This window comes from Delphinus delphis, chromosome X (genome assembly GCF_949987515.2).
Source record: "Delphinus delphis chromosome X, mDelDel1.2, whole genome shotgun sequence".
NCBI lineage: Eukaryota > Metazoa > Chordata > Mammalia > Artiodactyla > Delphinidae > Delphinus > Delphinus delphis.
In genome coordinates this window covers 100,509,666-100,532,995 of record NC_082704.1, presented here as the reverse complement: position 1 = coordinate 100,532,995, position 23,330 = coordinate 100,509,666, and the positions used below count along the sequence as shown (strand labels likewise).

At 36.6% G+C, this 23,330-nt stretch overlaps 1 protein-coding gene across 1 annotated transcript in view; it reads left to right on the top strand.

The window, feature by feature from the left end:
* IL1RAPL1 (interleukin 1 receptor accessory protein like 1) overlaps positions 1-22,860 on the top strand; it is a 653,817-nt gene extending 630,957 nt beyond the window's left edge. The window contains exons 8-10 of the mRNA XM_060002071.1: positions 6,423-6,566; positions 21,525-21,695; positions 22,142-22,860. Coding sequence (XP_059858054.1) covers positions 6,423-6,566; positions 21,525-21,695; positions 22,142-22,860 — 1,034 coding nt within the window. The remainder of the gene's footprint in view (positions 1-6,422; positions 6,567-21,524; positions 21,696-22,141) is intronic.
* The last annotated feature ends 470 nt before the right edge of the window (positions 22,861-23,330 follow it).

Genomic DNA, 23,330 nt, shown 5'->3' with positions numbered 1-23,330 from the left:
AGTCTAACTAGGCCCTAATCATGGGTCCCAGCCAATACCATATTTGCATTCTTTTTTGAATTTTATTTTATTTATTTTTTATACAGCAGTTTCTTATTAGTAATCCATTTTATACATATTAGTGTATATATGTCAATCCCAATTTCCCAATTCATCACACCACCACCACCCCCCTCTGCCACTTTTGCCCCTTGGTGTCCATACATTTGTTCTATACATCTGTGTCTTAGTTTCTGCCCTGCAAACCGGGTCATCTGTACCATTTTTCTAGGTTCCACATATATGCGTTAATATATGATATTTGTTTTTCTCTTTCTGACTTACTTCACTCTGTATGACAGTCTCTAGCTTCATCCACCATATTTGCATTCTTAATTGACAGTAAGTTAAAGTTAATTTGATACTTTGGCTGAAAACCTCTTTCCAAAACTGCAAAATATACTACTTGGAAGGTAACCTTTTGCCCAAATGTTTGGTTGCACAGATCACATTGTTAAATTCAGAGACCACTTTCATTTATTATTATTATTATTATTATGTATACCTTTCCTTGTTCCAAAAAGCACTTTTGCAAGAGCAAAACTACTATCTTTACATACCAGTTTATACTTTCTGAAAACATTTTCTTGCTATTATGTGAATAGCAATTCAGCTTCTTAATGTGTTACCAAAAAAAAAACATTATAACTGCTTCTAAATTGCATTGATGTATTGTAGAATTGAGTTGAATATCTTTGTAGGCTGAGCATAATTATCCTCCTGCCAGGAACAAATAAGTTATACTGCTCCAGAGAAATAAATATGCATATGAATTTATGTGGATGGATAAATCCTTATAAAGTTTAGCTCTTTATAACACAGTGAAAGAAGAAGAAATGTACTTGGTGACGCTAATGAATAAACTGGGATCATTATATTATCTATCATGCATTTCCCCCACAAACTTGCATTTTACTGCATATAAATCAGGGCAGAGCATTTCAAAGGACTTTATATAACGAATGAGGCAATTTTAGGATAAACTATATAAGAATAAGCCACCTAAAGTCTTCAGTTATACTTTAAACAAGATTATATATATAAATATAGACAGAGATACAAAATGAATACTCCAAGTGAAGAGTTCAAAATTACATATAGGGATTTCCCTGGTGGTCCAGCGGTTAAGTCTCCACGCTCCCAGTGCAGGGGGACCAGGTTTGATCCCTGGTCAGGGAACTAGATCCCACGTGCCACAACTAAAAGATTCCGCCTGCCGCAACTAAGACCTGGTGCAGCCAAATAAATAAATAAATAAATATATTTTTTTTAATTAAAAAAACACAATTACATATAAACTTTGATTTAACTCTGTTAACATCTTTACCTCTTTAAAGATACCTAGCAGAAAAAGTTTGCAAACAACACTAAATACAAGCCAATTTAAAAAAATAGGATTCCAAACTATACTAGGTAATTGCAGCAAGATTAGTGTAAACCAAATGCGTTTATTATTTGCAGTGTAATCCAATATACTAGGGGATGGCATGCGCTTTATTTTAATTAGCTGTTTCTTTTAAAGGGTTGCTTGGTCCAGCTGTCTTGATAAGAAAAAATTGTAGTCATTGCTCAAAATGCTTGTAGCAAATCTAGTTTTAAATTGAAGCAATTTATTCCGAAAGCAGTCTACTACTGCAGCAATAATCAATGTGTTTTCCCTTAGCCCATACTGGAGCTTTCCACAGACTATTGTTAATTGCCTGTAACTAAATGACTGCTTGTGCCCTTAAATGTAACTCTTTGGCACTTGTTCATTTGTTGTGTTTAACCAAATGCCGGTTTCCCTTAGGTTTTGCCCAGCGATTTTGCTTTACAATTTTCAATATTCAGTCTCAGTCCCTTAAAGGGGGCAGAGTCTATCATTTTAACAAAATAGCACAAAGGCTAAACAGATTTTTAAAGGTTTGCACTTTCTCTTTCCATCCTCTGATGTTGAATTGTGCTGAAATGGAATCTTTATTTTTTAAATGCTGCCACTCCAGGCAGCTTGAACTTGAGCTGAAAAGCAGATCCCATTTCAAAAGGAAATGACATTTACTGGGGCAACACCATTCACATTGTAATGTAAAGATAAAATACAGCAGTGAGCCCCAATCATTTCTTTTAACAGTAACAGAATTTAACCCCTAGTAATTTTGTCCTGACCTAATGTATAAGCAGTAATGGCTGGCACTCATATTAATGAATGTGTCCAGCTTGGAGCAAAAGAATGTGGAAACTGAATCTAATGCACCATTTTCTTTGGAAGAATTTACACATGCTATATAAACCAATGGAAAAAATTTCAATGGAAAAATTTTTAACCTGCACGCATTTATAATATGAAGGCAGGTGTATTAGTCTTTACGCTATAAAAATAACGTACTAACTGAGGAGCAAGCACTATTGTGTGGACTGTGGGGAAAGACACATTTCTTTTCCGACTTACAAGTTTGTTATAAGCACACCGTGCTTCTCCACGTAATACTATGGAGGTTTCTGGGGGAAATCCGAGATACTGTCAAGATCTCAGAATAAGTTAGCTCTTTGTAAATGCTGTTTCTTGGTCTAGTTTTGGGTATCCCTAGTATTAAGAAAATGACTATCATATGGCTCAGAAGAATTTTTCTAGCGTTATTGCTCACACTCTAGGTATATGTAAGTTTTCATATGTTTGTACCTTAAAGGAGGTATTCATGTGACACAAGACCATTTCTGTAATTGCTAAGCCTCATCAACCCTGCTCTCTTTTTCTCATTACATTTTAGACAGTATTATTGGTTAGCCTAATAAATAGTGTATTCAAGGTAGTATATACAGTTTTTTGAGTGGCTCATGACATCTAGCAATGGGAATAATTCACATTTGGGCAACTACTTTTCTGAAAACAAAAAAGACTTAACTGTCATAAAATTTTTCTCTTACACGTATTCAGTTTTTAGAAGTTAAAAAAAATGTGTGTAGAGACCAGTGTTACAAATAGCATTTGAAGAAAATGAGAATGCTGCTTACTGGATTAATAGAATTATATTTCAGGCATAGTTTTTGATTGTTCTAAAAGCTATTCAATGAGATACGGGTGTGTAAGGCATGCTAGATGCCCAGGCCCAGTGCCATGGTTCCAGAATCAAAGGATGTGCTTAGGGGCACCATGAAAGAACCATTCTCTGCCTGGGCACTTATCTAGAGCAAAGCAGCTGTCCTGACTCGCAGCTTTCCTTACAGCTCCTTCCCACATAGCCCTTGGGTTAGAACTTACAATGACTCTTTTTTTAAAAAAAATCAAATTTTTAAAGAATTGAAGTACAATTAACGTAAGATAAAACACGTAGATCGTAAGTGTTTAGGTCAATGAGTTTTGACAAAAGTATATATCAATACTTGTATCTACACCTGAAAAAAGACACAGAGGTTTTTTTTTTGTTGTTGTTGTTGTTTTTTACCCCATTATGTTCCCTCTTTCCCCTTCCCAATAAAATTTCCCATCACCCATCCACAAAGCATCCATTTTGTGATTTCTATCCCTGAGGTTTATTTTGGCCCGCTCTTGGACTTCATTTAAATAGAATTATACGGAAGGTATTACTTTGTGTCTGGCCTTCTTCACCTAACATAATTTTGTGAGATTCATGCATGTTGCAGTAGTTCATTCTTTTTACTGCTGAGTATATTATATCACACGGTCACACACAGTTTGTTCATCATATCCTGTTAATGAACATTTAAGTTGTTTCCAGCTGTGGTTACTATGAATAAGACTACTCTGAACATTCTTGTACAAGTCTGCTTATAGACATCTGCTTATATTTCCTTTGGGTAAATACGTAGGAGTGTAACTGCTGTTCATAGGGTAGATTCATATTTAACTTTATTAGCGGCTACTCAAAATTTTCTAATATAGTAGTACCATTGGGCACTTCTGCTAGCAGTGTTTGAGAGTAGAAGTTAAGCATTCTCCATTATTTTTTTATTTCTTCTCTCACACAACAAATTTCAGAGTGATGAATTCCAAGTGTGTAATGCATTATATTAAAAAACAGAATGAATATTCAAAGGAGCCACAGTCCAATATATACACTATCAAATGTAAAATAGCTAGCTAGTGGGAAGCAGCCACATAGCACGGGGAGATCAGCTCGGTGCTTTGTGACCACCTAGAGGGGTGGGATAGGGAGGGTGGGAGGGAGGGAGACACAAGAGGGAAGAGATATGGGAACATATGTATGTGTATAACTGATTCACTTTGTTATAAAGCAGAAACTAACATACCATTGTAAAGCAATTATACTCCAATAAAAATGTTAAAAAAAAAAAAGTAGCCATAGTCCAAATGCTTCTCTTTCCCATTATATCCAGTGTAATTTAAATCAGATTTTTTCTGGTATATAAATTAGCCTATGGGCATAAGTTAGAGTTTTATACAGGCTTCTATGTGTGGTGGAGTTTAACTGATATCCTGAGAGAACAAGACTCTATGTACCCCACAGACTTATCTACCCACTAATCTTTTCTGTTCACATAGTAGTGGGAAACATTATACTAAATTGGGTTTTGTATTTTATTCCTGATACTTTTGTAGTACTCTCTTGTTGTAGTCCCTCACAAGATTCAGCAGATAAAGCTGTCTGATATTTACAAATAAAAAATATATAAATTTCCTTGAGGTACTTTTTAGTATTTCACACTTCGTATTAATTCACTTAGACTCTAAAAGATTTAATAACTCACTTTACTTTTTCTTTCTTAAATTCATAAAGTCCGATCACTTTTTATAAGTTTTTCTTCTGTGTCCTATTTAATTTTAACAAGAGCAGAAAAATACACTTGATGAAACAGTAGTTTATATGTATTTTTTTTATTAAACTGTTGAATTAGAAATGAAGGACTAGATAATGAGAACTATGGCTGAGGGTTTTTTTTTTTCTGTAATCATCACAGGAAAAGTGACATCACATGCAAGCACACACACACACAAACATGTCCTTGTGAGCAAATTATGGCCATACTTTTCAGATTATTAATCACTGATACTACATTGCACCCATGATGATTTCACCCTATTTGTAAGATCTCAGGAGTGATCTTGTAACCCAAGAGTACTTGTCACTGCAAAGCCATAGATTATTTTAAAGTTCTCAGTCTAAAACTACACTGACTATGTTACAAAATTAGATAACCCATTAGTGGATTGTAAATTACAGGATCAAAAATGCCATTATTTTAGAGCCATAATTTCAGGAATATTTATCTTTAATGGTAATTAAGGCAACTAGTATTTTTCAAGGTGGTTGTCAACTGCAGGGAAGAATGGATACCCATAAATAACATTTGGACTATTATTATCAATGTCAACATGTATAAATAGGCAGTTAAAGTGAGTTTCAAAATCTGTGCATTCTGGCTTAATGTTTAAATATCAGTATCATTGAATTTGTTACAATGTTCATGAGCTCTAAAGGAGAAGAAAATAAGTGAATATTTTATCCCTTAAATTTTCTGATCATTTTTTATGCAATATAAACATTCAGTAGGAATAAGAGAACTTGTATACAGTGAATGGCAGGAAAATTCCTCTTTTGGATAGAATGTAGTAACATACCAAGTAAAAGCGGAAAGAAAGGATAAGAAAAAAAAAATTTAAGTAGCTTAGTGAAAGGAAAATACTACCAACATAGTCTGGTGTGACATCCACTCGAGAGCCTATTTCTTAAGCCCAAGTTAGCACTCAGCCTCCAAGACCGTGGTCAGCCACATTGACACCACTCTATTCAGAAAGCTACAGGACAAGTGTTATTGCTTCTGACAGGAGCCAGCAGACAGTATTCATTAGGTGGTCCACCCAACACTCTATGCGACAGTCCGCACTGCCCTTCAGGAACTGTGCTATTTGACTCCTCATCTCTTCTCAGCCCCAACTCCCAGGTGACAGCTCAGGTGGGAAGGATCAAGATTCATATTGGGTGAGTTCAGAAACCATCCTGGCTTAAAAGCTTCATACCACAGAAACCGATTTTTCTTTTATCAACTCCATGAGCATAGCTTGCAGGATTCCCACAAGGGTTGGGTTTATATGTAAGAGTTACTCGCACCCCAGCAAGCCCAAAATTATAGTTTCCAATCAGGTATTTATAATTCTCTCAGTCCAAATGCAATCTACCAATATAGGTTCATTTTTACCAGAAGCAATGTTGCTTAGAAACACAGCTACCACACACTACCTTATCTGGTTACCAAGGCAACAGCTAGAAAGTTATCAAAAGATCAAATTCTCAGGCAGAAAAGGAAGGGGTTGTGTTAATCCATTACCTGCATCTGATCTCATCCACAAAACTGTGAAATCAAGTTGAATTTATGATTTTGTATGTGAATATAGTATAATTCCCTCTTGTAATTTTTTTTTTTAGAGCTGATGTATACAGTTGAACTTGCTGGAGGGCTTGGTGCTATCCTTCTGCTGCTTGTTTGTTTGGTGACCATCTACAAGTGTTACAAGATAGAAATCATGCTCTTCTATAGGAATCATTTTGGGGCTGAGGAGCTGGATGGAGGTAAGATGAGTTCCCTCTTTTAATGTTCTTTCTGAATATTCTGTTTCCTGCTTTTGTTTTTTTGAGGGGAAGAAAAGTTACCTGAATAACCATTTGCAGCAGCTCTTACAGTCTTTCAATGTTCAGTTTGTAAATTCATCTTTTATATGGAACTATATGTGTGATGCTTTGCAGCCAGTAGGTATTTTCCTCTGAAAATTGTAAAGCAATACCTACTCTTTTTAGAATGGTATTCCAAACAGCACTTGCGAATTACAAACACTGACTAGAGTGTTATCAGAGTGTTCATTTTCTCTCACCTTGTAATCAGTACTGAAAGTCCAGCTTTACTTCTATATAAGTAAGGAGTGTCTCTTTTTGGTTTTTTTTGCGGTACGCGGGCCTCTCACTGTTGTGGCCTCTCCCGTTGCGGAGCACAGGCTCCGGACGTGCAGGCTCAGCGGCCATGGCTCACGGTCCCAGCCGCTCCACGGCATGTGGAATCTTCCCGGACCAGGGCACGAACCCATGTCCCCTGCATCGGCAGGTGGACTCTCAACCACTGCGCCAGGGAAGCCCAGGAGTGTCTCTTTTAATTGTGTTCCCTGGCCCAATAGTTTGAAGTGAATCTCACTTTGTTCCTTGTTTAGACTGGTCAGTTATAATAAACAGTACCAAATATTTTAGAAATCATCCAGCAGTCTTTTCAATCCTGTTTATTTAGCTATATTTAGACAGGCTAATTTTTATTCCAAGTGGGGACCGACAGATAGGAAAGTGTACAAGCAAGTTGTTTTCATAATAATAAATCTAATACTTTTACTTAAGTTGGATAAGTAAATATTGTTTTTGTAGAAATCATAAGTATTATTTGCCTCTGGTCAGTCATGAATATGTGTACAATCTAAGAAGAATTTGGAGTCCTTACAATTGAGTTCCATAAACCGCCCATGAGAGGACTAAAGTTTTTTTTTTCCTTTTTTGGTCGTTTGAAAGTAAGTCATAATATAAGATAGACTTGCAATATAGGAAGCATATGTGAAGTAACAATAAATTGTACAGATGGTCAAGATTTCTTGATCATTTTTGTAATCTCTTTTTATTGACTATTCATTTTTCACTAATTGGTACAAAGGAAAATAAAGCAATTGCCCATGCTACCACATTTCCAGGGGCCTCTGGAATAAATCACATTTATTTGTCACTTTGTCAGACTTGTGAAGAAGAGCCATTTATTCAGCATCCCTAACACTCCTCTCTTTTTAAACTTCTCCCCTTCCCATCAGGGTGAAGTCTGTGCTGCAGCAAAGCTGTTTGTTTGTTGTTGTTTTTTTTTTATTTTAAAGTACTGATTAGCCTATTTATTCTTTGTTTCTAACTTTCTTGCCTGTTCATACAAATTATTGTTCAGTACTGCTTCAAAGAGAAATGAGAAAATTGCCAATGTCAGAGTCGTTGTTGAGTGAGAATCAAGCAAAGTGCTAGGCATTCTTAAAATCATTTTTGCTAAGCCTCAAAAAAAAAATCTAAGGTCAATGTTATAATATCCATTTTACTGATAAAGCAACTGAGGCTTAAGTAAGCCTCAGTTAAGTGGTTAAGTAAGTGGTTAAGTAACTTACTAAAGAAGATAGCACTAGTATTATTGTAAGTGGCCAAGATGGGATTTGAATATAGGTCTATTTACAAAGCCTTTATTTTATTGGACACTGAGCCCCTATTGTTTTTAGCTTTTTAAAACTTTGGTGTGTTCAATATAACCTAAAGATCTGCTGTTGCTTGCACAGTTAGCATAGTAGAAGGTATTTGAAAAAGCAGATTACCTAAACAAGTCTCACTTTATCTATTTTGAACATATTTTGTGTTCTGAATGATATGAATGATTTCACCGAAACTATCAATTTCCAGTATAATTTTTTGTCGTATTCTGAATGGTAGAATATTCTGAAGAGTTTAGTTGCCTCTAAACCTATGTCTCATCCCCTTAGATCCTTCTACACATGCTATTATGGTTGAATAAATATCTACTCTTCCATTGTTGAAAAATTTCTCTGACATCATCAAATCCCCATTCTTCCTAGCTCTCCCACAAGTCCTTTCTTTTTCCAAAGAAGAGATAATTGTTAAGAGATCCCAAACTTTTCATATTCTTGACTTGGCTTCAAAAACTGTAATTTGAAAGTCAAAGTTGATCGGTCTTCTTTATTCTTGGCTACCATGTTATCTCCCCTGAAAAGGGAATACATAAAGTGTTCTTGGAAGGAAAGGCAAAGAGTGTGAAGAAAAAGAGGGAAAGAAAGTTTACCTCATATTTTGAAGTAATGTCAGAACTATGGTGATTGATAATAACAGATTCACTGACTATTTATTGACTATGTATTAAATGACAAGGGCTGTGTTGACTATTTTATTGATAGAGAGCTATACAACCAGGAAGACAGAGTTCAAACCCAGGTCTAAATGACTCCAAATCCCCCAAATTTCCATCACTGTATCAGACTAGGAGATGGACTATTTGGCATCTAGACACATTTAGTCAGTTCCTTTCAAGTCATTGCAATAGGCATTACCTGACTGTATCAGTTCTATATCAAAAGGATTCTATTTTTCCAAGATGGAACATATTGATGCTTTGCTCTCTTAGTTTGTTCACATCACTCCTTGTTCCCCTCTACACAGCCTTGCATTTTATTGTTTGCCCTAGACTCAGGCCTTAGCACTTCTCTTCTAATTCTGCAGCACCACCTTTTTGGATCACATGTACAACCCTGTCTCCACTTGCATTTGTGTACAAATGATTCCTAAATCTAAATGTCCTTCTCCCAGTTCTCTTGTTATTTTTTTCTCTGCTAACCTGTTGCTTTTCTCCACTATGATAGGTCCCAACCCCAGCTTTTGAGTCACGCACCCCCCACACTCATTTCTTATCAGCCTCCATTTTACGTCTCAGTTCTTTGTATCATCCTCTACCTCATTTGCTTCACTTCCTCCTCATCTGCCATTTCCAATTAGTAATCATGGTCAGTTAATTGTACCTCCTGAAAATAGACTATTCCCTCAGTCTTCATTGCAAATGCCTTGTGCAAACCTCCTATACCACCTTCTTAGCCTTTTTCTGTTCCCCTCCATTTGATCCTCCACACTCAGCCAGACTTCTCTTTCTAAGTACAAATGTACTGTGATTCTCTGAAAAAAAAAACAAAAGAGCATGCCTCTATGTTGCCTGCCAGAGCAGAAAGTTTTCTTAGCTAAGAAAGCAACTGCTGTAACAGGGTGACCCAACTTACATTTATAGCCTGGCCACCCCCATGGAATCTGATCATGCATAGTTCCAGTTAAAAGGAGGTGCTGGTGTTTGGACAAACACAGCTATTGAGAATGGACCAAGACAATGCAGTTACACATAATTCTCAGGTCCCTTTGAGTAAATGAGGTAACCATAATGGTTAGGGGTAGGAGAAGGTAAATTACTCCTCTACCACCTTGATTCCACAAAATAGTGAAAGAAAATTTGGACAAATTCTGCTGCATATACATTTATTAATAAACAATCATTTAACCTATCCTATAAACTTGAAGAAGTCCCAACTCTGTGTCATGTGAGTGTGTGTGTGTCTGTGTGTGAGTTCCCAAAAAACCTTGCAAAAAACCTTGCGCCTGAGGCAAATGTGACAATGCCAGTGGCAAGATTAGGCTAACCATCTAAAGACACCTAAGGATATTCTTCATTAACTGGGTAGCGATACAGAAAAATGTCATGCTATTAAATGAAAAGTAGAAAACAAAAAGATTTGTATACTGTGATCATCAGCTTTGCACATCCCTGTGTCTCCATGTAGATAAGAACTGAAGGATAATATTTAAACATGAAAACAGCATTGTAGGGTGTTATGATTCGAGATGTTTATACTTACATTTTTTCAAAAATTTCTCTAATATTTACCATCTTTTCTATTACATGTAACTTTTTACATTCTTTCTGAAATAAATTTGAACTTATGAAAAAAAAATTCTTCATCAGGACAGAGGACCATTTGGAATCAAGCCTGAAACAGTTTCCCTAAGGAGGCAGGCCACTGACCCCACTAGATACTTGAGGGGTGGGATGTGTCTCTAAATGATGTTATGTTATCCATATGTCTTTTTTTAATTGAAGAATAGTTGATTTACAATGTTGTGTTCGTTTCAGGTATAGAGCAAAGTGATTCAGTTATAAATAAATAAAATTCTTTTTCAGATTCTTTTCCCTTATAGGTTATTACAAAATATTGAGTATAGTTCCCTGTGCTACATAGTAAATCCGTGTTGTTTATTTATTTTATACATAGTAGTGTGTATATGTAAATCCCAAACTCCTAATTTATTCCTCCCCCCCCTTTACTCTTTGATAACCATAAGTTTGTTTTCTATGTCTGTGGCTCTATTTCTGTTTTGTAATTAAGTTCGTTTGTATCATTTTTTTTAGATTCCACATATAAGCAGTATCATATGATATTTGTCTTTCTCTGACTTCATTTAGTATGCTAATCTCTAGGTCCTTCCATGTTGCTGCAAATGGCATTATTTCGTTCTTTTTATGGCTGAGTAATATTCCACTGTGTGTGTGTGTGTGTGTGTGTGTGTGTGTGTGTGTGCGTGCGTGTGCCACATCTTCCTTATCCATTCATCTGTCAATGGACATTTAGGTTGCTTCCATGTCTTGGCTATTGTAAATAGTGCTGCAATGGACATTGGGGTGCATGTATCTTTTTGAGTTAGAGTTTTCTCTGGATATATGCCCAGGAGTGGGGTTGCTGGATCATATGGCAACTCTATTTTTAGTTTTTTAAAGAACCTCCATAGTGTTCTCTATATAGCTGTACTACATTCCCACCAACAGTGTAGGAGGGTTCCTTTTTCTCCACACCCTCTCTAGCATTTATTATTTGTAGAATTTTTAATGATGGCCATTCTGACAGATGGGAGGTGGTACCTCGTAGTTTTGGTTTGCATTTCTCTAATAATTAGTGATGTTGAGCACTTTTTCATGTGCCTTTTGGCCACCTGCATGTTGTCTTTGAAGAAATGTCTATTTACATCTTCTGCCCATTTTTTGATTGGGTTGTTTTTTTGATTATGAGCTGTTTGTATATTTTGGAAATTAATCCCTTGTCGGCTACATCATTTGCAAATATTTTCTCCCATTCTGTAGGTTGTCTTTTCGTTTTATTTATGATTTCCTTTGCATATGTCTCGAGTAGCACTGATTTCAACATGGAGGGTCCATTTCCAAGATCTACTATACTTGGTAAAAAGCCACTAATTTTAGCAATGAAACTTTATTTCTAACATCCATTGTGCTAATTAATGAAGCATCTACTTTTGATCAGAAATAAAGATAGTTGAAGTGTTTGTAGTGGCTCTAGAGTGTTGCCTTATTCTAATTAAATGCTAGCTGACCATCCTCATAAAGGCAACCTACTGTCTCTAGAGCTGAACATACACTAACATAATATCCTACCATCTTTGCTGGAATAATTACAAAAAAAAATACAGTTATCACAACAACCAGAATTCTTTGCCCCTCCATACCTCTGACTGGGGTTTCCCTTCCACTTTTGTTTAAATGCTTGTATAAAGGTAGTCCTTTCTTCCTTCCTTCCTTCCTTTCTTCCTTCTTTCCTGTCTCTTCTCCCTCCCTTCTCTTTCTCTGTCTCATATACAATTCATATATCCCCCTAACTTACAAAGATTCCCCTCTTAATCCCAAGGTCTAGTTATTTTCTCCTTCATCTTTACTAAAATGGTACTTCAGGCACATCATTTTTGCAGCCCTTTTCACTTTGAGTAACGAGCACTTACTAGTGAATACTTACAACTTGTAGAGCATTATGAATTCAAGATTCCTTATCACATTTATTTATTTATGAGAGCAGAAGGACCTCTTTTTTGAGTTCCTATGGATTCAAATAGTCCAGAAAAGTACCAAGTAGTAAAACATGTAAACTAGAACAATATTGTTAAATTTTCAAAGTGTAAAACTCAATCAGCTTTATTTTCGAGTATAATTGTCAGATGCCACCATGGCTGAATTGACATGAAAAGTGGAATTTATTAATACAGTGACATTCAATAATCACAAAATCAAAATATTAATATATGCTTAATGTTTTGTTTTGTTTTGTTTGCGGTACGCGGGCCTCTCACTGCTGCGGCCTCTCTCGCTGCGGAGCACAGGCTCCGGACGCGCAGGCCCAGCGGCCACGGCTCACGGGCCCAGCCGCTCTGCGGCACGTGGGATCCTCCCGGACCGGGGCACGAACCCGCGTCCCCTGCACTGGCAGGCGGACTCTCAACCACTGCGCCACCAGGGAAGGCAATGCTTAATGTTTTTTATTCAAAGATCTATCATCTATTTCTGCAGAGTTTTTAATTGAAAAATTATTAGTTGGAAATATAAAAAAGCATATGAAGGCAAATCTGAAATACAAGAAAGAAATGACTTAATTTTTTTTAAACTCTTATTTATTCAGATTATGTCAATGCTAGTTTTTAATGATCGCATAATTCTGTGCTAATATACTACATGCAAACATAGAAAATCGCCTTTTAAAATGAAATACACCGTTCATCATTGGGCCCTACCCGGGTCTCCTTTTGGTAATCCATTTGCTGAATAATGGCCTCTGTCACTAGTCAATTTCACATATGTGACTTATAAATATTTGAAAGTAAATTTAAAAAAAGAAGTGGCCACCTGCCAATAACGTCTGACAACCATTCAATAGGCGTTTAAAGGTTAAGAACTCCCAAAGACCTGAATGTCAATCCCAAGCCATTTATATTGTCAGTAAATCTCTTTCCTAGCCCACATCCAATATAGCCACCACCTTCATCTTGATAAGGGAGTCTTCAGTCTACATTTTCTTAAAAGCTCTATTGTTCTAAAAAATCCATGGATCCTTTGGCTTCTCAATCCTTTTAAAGAGAATTGACTAATATCCTCTCATATGTCAAAGAGGAAAATATTTATCATTTTTCCAACCACTTTTTTTTTATTCCTGTTACACAGTTCTATATTTTCCTTCTCTCTTCAAGATTTCTTAATAATATTTTTAATTCATATTTTTATTTCTTAACTCTCCAGAGTCTAAACGTTTTCCCCCTCAAATATATCTTTTTATAAAACATAGTAGTTCATTCGGTAAATTGAAGGAGAAAATTCTACTGGACTAATTGTTTGACTTAAAGTAACAAAGCAACTAATTAATTGGTTAGGTTTGGTGTTTTTGGTTTGTTTGTTTTTCTTTCTCCCCCCAGCTTTATTCAGATATAATTGACATGTAACATTGTGTAAGTTTAAGGTATACAGTGTGATGATTTGATACACATATATATTGTGAAATGATTGCCACAATAATGTTACTTAACATATCCATCACCTCACGTAATGATTTCTAAGATCTATTCTCTGCAACTCTCAAGTATATAATACAGTATTGTTAACCATATTCACCAAGCTGTGTATGTATCCCTAGAAATTATTTTTCTTATAGCAGGAAGTTCATTTACTTTGACCAACATCTCCCCCTTTCCCCTGCCCCCAGCCCTTGACAAACCACCATTCTACTCTCTGTTTCTATGAATTCAGCTTTTTCAGTCCATATTGTAAGTGAGATCATGCAGTATTTGTCTTTCTCTGTCTGACTTGTTTCACTTAAGCGTAATGACCTCAAGGTCCATCTAAATAAAATGGAAGGTTTCCTTCATTTTTATGGCTGAATAATATTCTACTAAATAATATTCTACTGTGTGTGTATGTATTTTTATATATATGTATACACACACACATATACACATTTTCTTTATCCATTCATCTGTTGATGGACACTTAGGTGGTTTCCATGTCTTGGCTATTGTGAATAATTCTGCAGTGAACACTGGGGTACAGATATCTCTTTGAGAGAGTGGTTTCGTTTCCTTCGGATATATACCCAGAAGTGGGATTGCTAGATCATATGATACTTCTATTTTTAATTTTATGAGGAATCTCCATGCTGTTTTACATAGTGGCTGCACCAACTTACATCCCCACCAACAGGGCAGAAGGGTTCTGTTTTCTCTACATCCTTGCCAACAGTTGTTACCTTGTCTTTTTGATAATAGCCATCCTAAGAAGTATGAGGTGAGGTCTCATTGTGGTTTTGATTTGCACTTCTTGATGATTAGTGATGTTGAACATCTTTTTATACACCTTTTGGCCACTGTATGTCCTACATGTCTTTTTGCTATTGAGTTGTATGAGTTCCTTATATATTTTAGATATTAACCCTCCCCTTATCTAATATATGGTGTGCAAATATTTTCTCCCATTCTGTAACTTGCCTTTTTATTTATTAATTGTTTCTTTTGCTGTGCAGAAGCTTTTTACTTTGATATAGTCACACTTGTTTAGTTTTGCTTTTGTTGCTTGTGCTTTTTGTGTCATAGCCAAAGAATTATTGCCAAAACTAATGTTAAGGAGTTTTTCCTTATGTTTTCTCCTAGGAGTTTTATGGTTTCAAGTATTACATTTACGTCTTTAATCCATTTCAGATTAAAATTTGTGAATGGTGTGAAATAGGGGCCCAACTTTATTCTTTTGCATGTGGATAGACAGTTTTCCCAACACCATTTATTAAAAAGATTATCCTTTCCACATTGAGTATTCTTGGCCCCCTTGTCAAATATCAACTGACCACATATATGTGGGTCTATTTCTGGGCTCTTGATTTTGTTCCATTGGTCTATGTGTCTGTTTTTATGTCAGCACCATACTGTTTTGATTACTATAGCTTTGCAGTATAGTCTGCAATCAGGAAGTGTGATGCCTCCAGCTGGGCTCTTCTCTCTCAATATTGCTTTGGCTATTCAGGGTCTTTTTTGATTCCATATGAATTTTAGAGTTTTTTTATATTTCTGTTAAAATTGCCATTGGAATTTTATTTTTTTTATTATTATTTTTTTTTTTTGCGGTACGCAGGCTTCTCACTGCTGTGGCCCCTCCCGCTGCGGAGCACAGGCTCCGGACATGCAGGCCCAGCGGCCATGGCTCACGGGCCCAGCCGCTCCGTGGCATTTGGGATCCTCCCAGACTGGGGCACAAACCCGCGTCCCCTGCATCGGCAGGCAGACTCCCAACCACTGCGTCACCAGGGAAGCCCGCCATTGGAATTTTGATAGGGATTATATTGAATCTATACATAGTTTCGGGTAGTATGGTCATTTTAACAATATTAACTATTCTGATTAATGAACATGGGATAGCTTTCCATTTGTTTCTTCTTCAGTTTCTTCATCAGTGTCTTATAGTTTTCAATGTACAGATCTTTCACCTCTTTGGCTAAATTTATTTTTCAGTATTTTATAATTTTTGATGATATTCTAAATGGAATTGATTTGCATATGTTGATCCATCCTTGCATCCCAGGAATAAATCCTGCTTTCCTTTTTGCCCATGCCACACAGCGTGTGGAATCACAGTTCCCCAGCTAGGGACTGAACCCATGCCCCCTACAATGTACGCATGGAGTCTTAACCGCTGGACTGCCAGGGAAGTCCCATAAATCCCACTTGATCATGTTATATTATCTGTTTAATGTACAGTTGAATTTGGTTTGCTAGTATTTTGTTGTGATTTCTTTGTATCTATATTCATTAGGGATACTGGCTTATAGTTTTCTTGTAGTGTCCTTATCTGGCTTTGGTATCAGGATAATGCTGGCCTCATAAAATGAGTTTGAGAGTGTTCCCTCCTCTTCAGTTTTTCCTTGGAAAAGTTTGAGGATTGCATTAATTCTTCTTTAAATATTTGGTAGAGTTCACCAGTCAAAGTAGTTGCTGGCTTGAGGATTTCTGTCTGATTCTTTTTTATGGTTTCTGTTTCTTTAATAAAATTCTCATTTTGTTCATGCATTGTTTTCTGATTTTGTTAAATTGTCTATCCGTGTTATTTTTTATTTCACTGATTTCCTTTAAGATGATTATTTTTAATTCTTTGCTGGACAAGTTGTAGATCTCCGTTTCTTAGGGCTTGGTTACTGGCGCTTTATTAGTTTCCTTTGGTGATGTCATATTTGCCCGATTCTTTGTGATCCATGTATCCCTGCATTAGTGTCTCTGCATTTGAAGGAGCAAACATCTCTTCTAATCTTTACACACTGACTTTAGCAGGTAAAGTTCTTCTCCTGTCTGTTCCCCAGGCCAATGGGATTACCTCCAGAATCCTAATCATTCTGGGCTGGAACTGGTTTTGAGTCTGTTGCCGGGTCTGCAGTGAAGTTCTTGGTTGACAGGCTTGTGAGCAGGAGCTCAGGTTCACATGGATCCTGTCTGGTCTCTGGGTGGAGAGGAATGCCTCTAGTATCTTGTTCAGTAGTATAGCACTTGGACAAGTGTTCACTTCAGGATCCACAATCGGGTCTTCACTCGGTGGACCTATTGTCAGGTGTGTGGTTGGGTATGTCTCCCACCAGGTTTCTTGGAGGGCTTCTATCTAGTCATTGGATGGGTCCTTGGGTGGGCAGGACTGGCTCTGTACTGCAGCTGAGAGGATACATGCAAGGGATATCTTATTTGACCATCTTGCTGACTTCATTCCTATTTTTCTTTTTTGTGGGAAATTACAGTCAGAATCTCTTGAAAATCATGGAAAGAGTAAACCAATGACTATATTAGAGCTTATGAATATTATTACAGAGGGTGTGTACATCAACTGTTTTCCATCTCTGTAGTCAATAGAATTATAGTTGAAGGTTTAAGTTACAGAAAATAAAATTTAGAGAATAAAGTTCAGAATAAGAAATATATTGTTGTACTCTCTTGTTATGACTAACTAGTTTTCAGCTGGTTATAAACTTAAGTTGAATTTAAAAGATCACAGTCCTACCTTTAAAAATCTTAGCATAATTTTTTTTCTATGATTATAAAAAATCTCAATTTTTCAGTTTCTTATACACATTAAGATTAGTCAATGTATGTTCTTACAGATATAAAAAAAAATCTAAGAGATATTTCCCAAGATTCAGATTCAGCTGGTAACTGGGAAAAAAGAAGAAACCTTAGAATCCATATGATTTTGAATCAGAAAACATTGCTGAAATTAGCATGATATCTGGCCTGGTGTTTGCAGTCTGGTAATTTTCAAGTCAGGAGTTTGCTTCTGTGGGTAAATAAATGCCTAGCCCAATACTGCACTGACATAGACTCTGGGGAAAGAGAGGAATTAGATATCAATCAAGTGTCCCATTGATTTGAGGGAGGAAGCTGCTGCAGATGCTTGCAAGGGGACTTATTACCAGAATTACCTACATGTGAGCGACTCCTTTTTATCTGGGAGATATTAGCTTAAATGTTATAAATTCACTCAGATGACATAAAGAGATAGAAAACTGACTGAGACCACAGCACCTCTTCCCGAGGTTCATTTAAGCTTAATACAGTTACTGAATATATTAGTCTAGGTAAGAATTTATCCCCTTTTTGATGAAAGGGGATTTTCAGCTATTTTATTTAGAGCACATGCCCTGTAAGTATCAAGACCACTCATCATGGAGCTGAGGCTGCAGTGTGTAGGTTTTGTGGTACTTTGATCAATTACCTGGCAGCTGACTGCAGTTCTTTGATGCCTTTGAGACCTTTGGGTACCTATACCCTGTCCTAGAGCAGAATTTCTCAAAGTATTGTCCCTGGACCGGCAGCAGTATCACTTGATAGTTTGCTATAAATTCAAATTCTAAGGACCTATTCCAGATGCTCTGAATTGAAAACTCTGGAGGTGGGACCTAACAGTGTGTATTTTATCAAGTCCTCCAAATTGTTGCCATTCATGCTTCAGCATGAAAACCACTTTTTCAGAAAAGTTTACAAGGACTCTGAGGTCTTCAACTGAGTCACAGTGAGAAAATACAGTTCAAGATTATTCCAAAGGAACTTTGCTAAACTTTGACCCTGTAGCTCCTAGTAATTACTTGAGGAGTCCAGGCAGCTTGGAGTGTGTATCACCAAAGCCATCTCTCCTAGGAAATGACCCAAATCTTGAGAAAATCTCCACACTAGCCATAAGGTATGTCATGTGATACCCAAATGAGAGGCCATTCATTCATTTCATCAACAGATATGTTTGAGCATCTACTAAGCCCTAGTCACATATCTGAGTCAAGGATCTTGTGGTCAAAGAAAGAAGATAAAATGTGAGCACAATAATATAATACATGGGAAAAGAGATCACCTTCAACTCAATGATATCAGACTCAGATTCAAAGGAAACAACTGCAGAGTTAGCTGCTGTTTTTTTGACAATGGATAGCCATAAATATTTTTCAAGCTACCATAAACACAATCAGTGGTGAGGTTTGGAAAAATAAATTTTGTGATTCTATGCGGAATGGGCCAGAAGAATAAGGAAATGGAGAGGGAAGACCCACTAAAATATAATTATAACAGTTGAGAAGAGAGTAGGGCCTCACCTAGGATGGAAACAGAATCCAAAGGATTTTCAGCAGTGAATGGCTGTGAGGTTATTGGTAATGCAAAGAGATAAGTGGAACATGCCTCTGAAGTTTGGAGACTAAAGATGTGAGATTGTTATGTTAATAAAATTTAAGTGAAATAAAATGTGAAAACAAAGCTTGAGATGGGAAGCTTGTTTCGTTGTGAACATGTCAAATGTGAGGTACATGCTGAGCATCCAAATTAAGGGGTCCAGGTTACAGAGTCATGAGAAAGAAGACGAGATTGGACATCTACATTAGAGAGACGTCTACACAGAAGTGGTTGTTGATGTCATAGGAGGAAAGGAGATTTTTAAGGGAAAACAGACTGAAAGACAAATGAAACAGGCCACAGAAAACATCTTGAGAAATGACAGTATTTATGGATTGGAAGAGAGATGTCCATTGAAGAGGCAGGGGAACCAGAAACAGTGTCATGTAAGCAGAAGTGATATCCAGCTGGAACTTACGAGTATTGGTGGACCATTGTTTACATCTCCTCTGAGTCATAAGTGCTCTGTTCTTTTTGTTGTTCATATTGATCTGGTTATCAAATATTTTTTAAGCCTACAGAAGGCAAAAAGCAAAGAATGAGAATCTAGTCATTATACATCTCAGGTCTGAGCAAACTTCAGCACTTTACAGTACTTTGTAAAAATCTGGAAGAGGAAAACCTCCCAGAAAGAAAGTAGTATATGCATGAAATCATTCTACAATCTGCAGTCTGGCTTAAAGAGTCCTCCCTTTGGCCCATGACCCCTGTACTACTCTTTGCAACACATTTATCCTCTGGAAATAGATTGTTGACTTGTCTACATCTTCTACTAAACTGGAAGCTACTGACCCATATTGCAAAGGGGAAGATTTTATCTCATAGATATGGCATGTGATTATCTAATAAATTGACATTTTAATTAAATACTAACTGGTATTATATTATAGCTTTATTATGTGCTATTTTCTATGATTTCTTACTCAACTGAAGTATTTACATCAACAAAATGGTACCACTGTAGACTGCTGGCATGTGTGCGTAGACATGGTATAACAAACATAATTATTATTTTTTGTGAGAATTGAATTTTATTTTTACTATGTACAACTATATCCTGGTTGAAGAATAAAGAAAATATCAAATACCAAAATATGATAGGGATGATTACTTTTTTTTTTTTTTTACCTGAAATGTGCTTTAAAGAAATCTTCCATAGCTAAAGGTTCTTTTCCCCAGGGATCCTATAGTAGAATTGCTAGCTTCTTATATGCCTGTGTTAACTTTAGGTGAAGTAAACAGTTTTTTGAGTTTTCCATGACAAGTTATAGAAGTGAGCTTTAGTGTCTTTGAAGTCAAAAGGAGTGTCCCAAAGCCATCCAGAGCAAGTCGTGGATGCCCCTGTATCTTTGATGTTTTATACCCCAAAGATTTTAAATTTTCTATACCAAATGCCCAGTTCATTTTGTTCTGAAATTTAAGAGTGTTTCAATTCAACTTGATCTAATAATCAAATAATACAATGACAGTCATTGGGAAAGAAGCACAAAAGAGACCTAAGCATATTGATATTGATAGGCTCAGCATACTGATAGTATTTAGAATTGAGGTGAATTATGAATCCTGATATCACACTCTGAAAACGAAATTGGAGAATGAGACTATGCAGAAGATAAATGACTTCTTATTCTAAGAAACAACAAATGAGAATTTGGGGATGTTTACGTTAAGATAAAAATAATGCACAATAGTAATCATCAAATATTTGTAGAGTTCTCATGTAAATATGGGGAAGAATGAGGAAAGAAATCAAATTTTAGAACTAAGTTTCATTCATTTATATTATAATTTTGGATTCTTATAGTCAAACTGATTAACATGATGAAAAATAATTTGGCAATAATTTACATGTAAGGTAAATGAAGATCAGGAAAACAATATGTTTTTCTATAATAATTCAGCATACCAAACTCAGTTCTAAAATCCAAGAACCAGCTCCCAAAGAAAAATTATTCCAAATTTCATTTTATTTTTTCCCCAAAAGAAAATCAGCACAACACACACAACCTAAAAACCATTCCTCAAGCCAGTTTCAGTGTTCTTTCTTTGATTAGGTGAATGTACATTTATGTAGAATAAGAACGTACTATCCAAGTATGTCGCTTTTATAAGCTGTCAAAATTCTCTATGATCTGTGCATCAAAGATGTTGAGCGTTACCATTTCATTGCTCTTTTCATTAATTTTTCTCCTACTGTCTTGATAACAACAAAAATAGTGACTCCTTTATACCCCCAAATTCATTCCACGATACTTGGCATTATTGTATTCTTAATGAAAATTAATAAAGACTTCTTTCTTTGGCATCCCAGAAGTGGGACACTTGGAGATATTTATGAAATGAGGTGAATGTTCTCATGTCCTGCTGTTTTCTTTGTAGAGTAGTGACTTCAGCTTTACTCTGTAATGTTCTTGACAGATAATAAAGATTATGATGCATACTTATCATACACCAAAGTGGATCCTGACCAGTGGAATCAAGAGACTGGGGAAGAAGAACGCTTTGCTCTTGAAATCCTACCTGATATGCTTGAAAAGCATTATGGATATAAGTTGTTTATACCAGATAGAGATTTAATCCCAACTGGAAGTAAGTTAATGTTTTCATTTAAGAGTGTGCATATACTTGTGTCCGTCTGTGTAATCATCATTTTTAAACAGAATTTAAACTTTTAGTTCTTCTACATCTTTCAGTTTCTCAAGAAAGAAATGGCATTATGTGTTCAAATGAAAAATAAGTGTTGATACCCCTGAGGAAGCTACTTCTATTATTCTATAAAGCGTCTCATGTTATAAGCCTTGACATTTAAAGAAACGAAGTGAGAGATTTGTACCTGGGAAAACATTTCTATCTTTGAGAGAAGAAAAGTCCCATACTCTGTTCAAAGTGATCATTGGCTATTTTCATCTTCTCAAGGGTTTACCTAGCAAAAAGAACCAGCAATTCTCATTTAATGTGTGAAAGAGAATTTACTGGGGCTTTCTGGACCCAATGTTCAATTTACTTATTCTGATAAACCCTCTTCTCTGTTGTAGCATATATTGAAGATGTGGCAAGGTGTGTAGATCAAAGCAAGCGGCTGATTATTGTCATGACCCCAAATTACGTAGTCAGAAGGGGCTGGAGCATCTTTGAGCTGGAGACCAGACTTCGAAACATGCTTGTGACTGGAGAAATTAAAGTGATACTAATTGAATGCAGTGAGCTACGAGGAGTTATGAACTACCAGGAGGTCGAGGCCCTCAAGCACACCATCAAGCTCCTGACCGTTATTAAATGGCATGGACCAAAATGCAACAAGCTGAACTCTAAGTTCTGGAAACGTTTACAATATGAAATGCCTTTTAAGAGGATAGAACCCGTTACGCACGAGCAGGCTTTAGATGTTAGTGAGCAGGGGCCTTTCGGGGAGCTGCAGACTGTCTCAGCCATTTCCATGGCTGCGGCCACCTCCACAGCTCTAGCCACTGCCCATCCAGATCTCCGATCCACCTTTCACAACACTTACCATTCACAAATGCGTCAGAAACACTACTACCGAAGCTATGAATACGACGTACCTCCTACCGGCACCCTGCCTCTTACCTCCATGGGAAATCAGCATACCTATTGTAACATCCCTATGACACTCATCAACGGTCAGCGGCCACAGACAAAATCGAGCAGGGAGCAGAATCCAGACGAGGCCCACACAAACAGTGCCATCCTGCCGCTGTTGCCAAGGGAGACCAGTATATCCAGTGTGATATGGTGACAGAAAAGCAAGGGACACCCCGTCCCTGGGAGTCTGAGTGGAGTCTGCAGTCCAGTGCCTGGAACTAAATCCTCGACTGCTGCTGTTAAAAACATGCATTACAATCTCTAGAACACGAGGAAAAACAGGGTCTTGTACATATGTTTTTTGCAATTTCTTTGTAGCATCAGTGTCTTCCTGTTTTACCATGTCTCTTACCATTACATTTTTTGACTTTGTTTTATATGTCGTTAGAATTTGTAAATTTACCTTTTTTTAAAGAAGAGACTTATGTATAGATAGAAAACCCTTTTTTGCTTCATTAGTTTAGTTTTAGAATGGGTTTTTATTTCCTTTCCTTGATTTTTGTTTTGCTTTTAACATTTCCTTGGGGTGCTTGGACAAATCTATCCGATGGGACAAGGAGCGCCGGATCCTCTCTTGGGTTCTGCCTAGGATCAGCAGGGCCATGAGGGCCTTCAGAAAGCAGT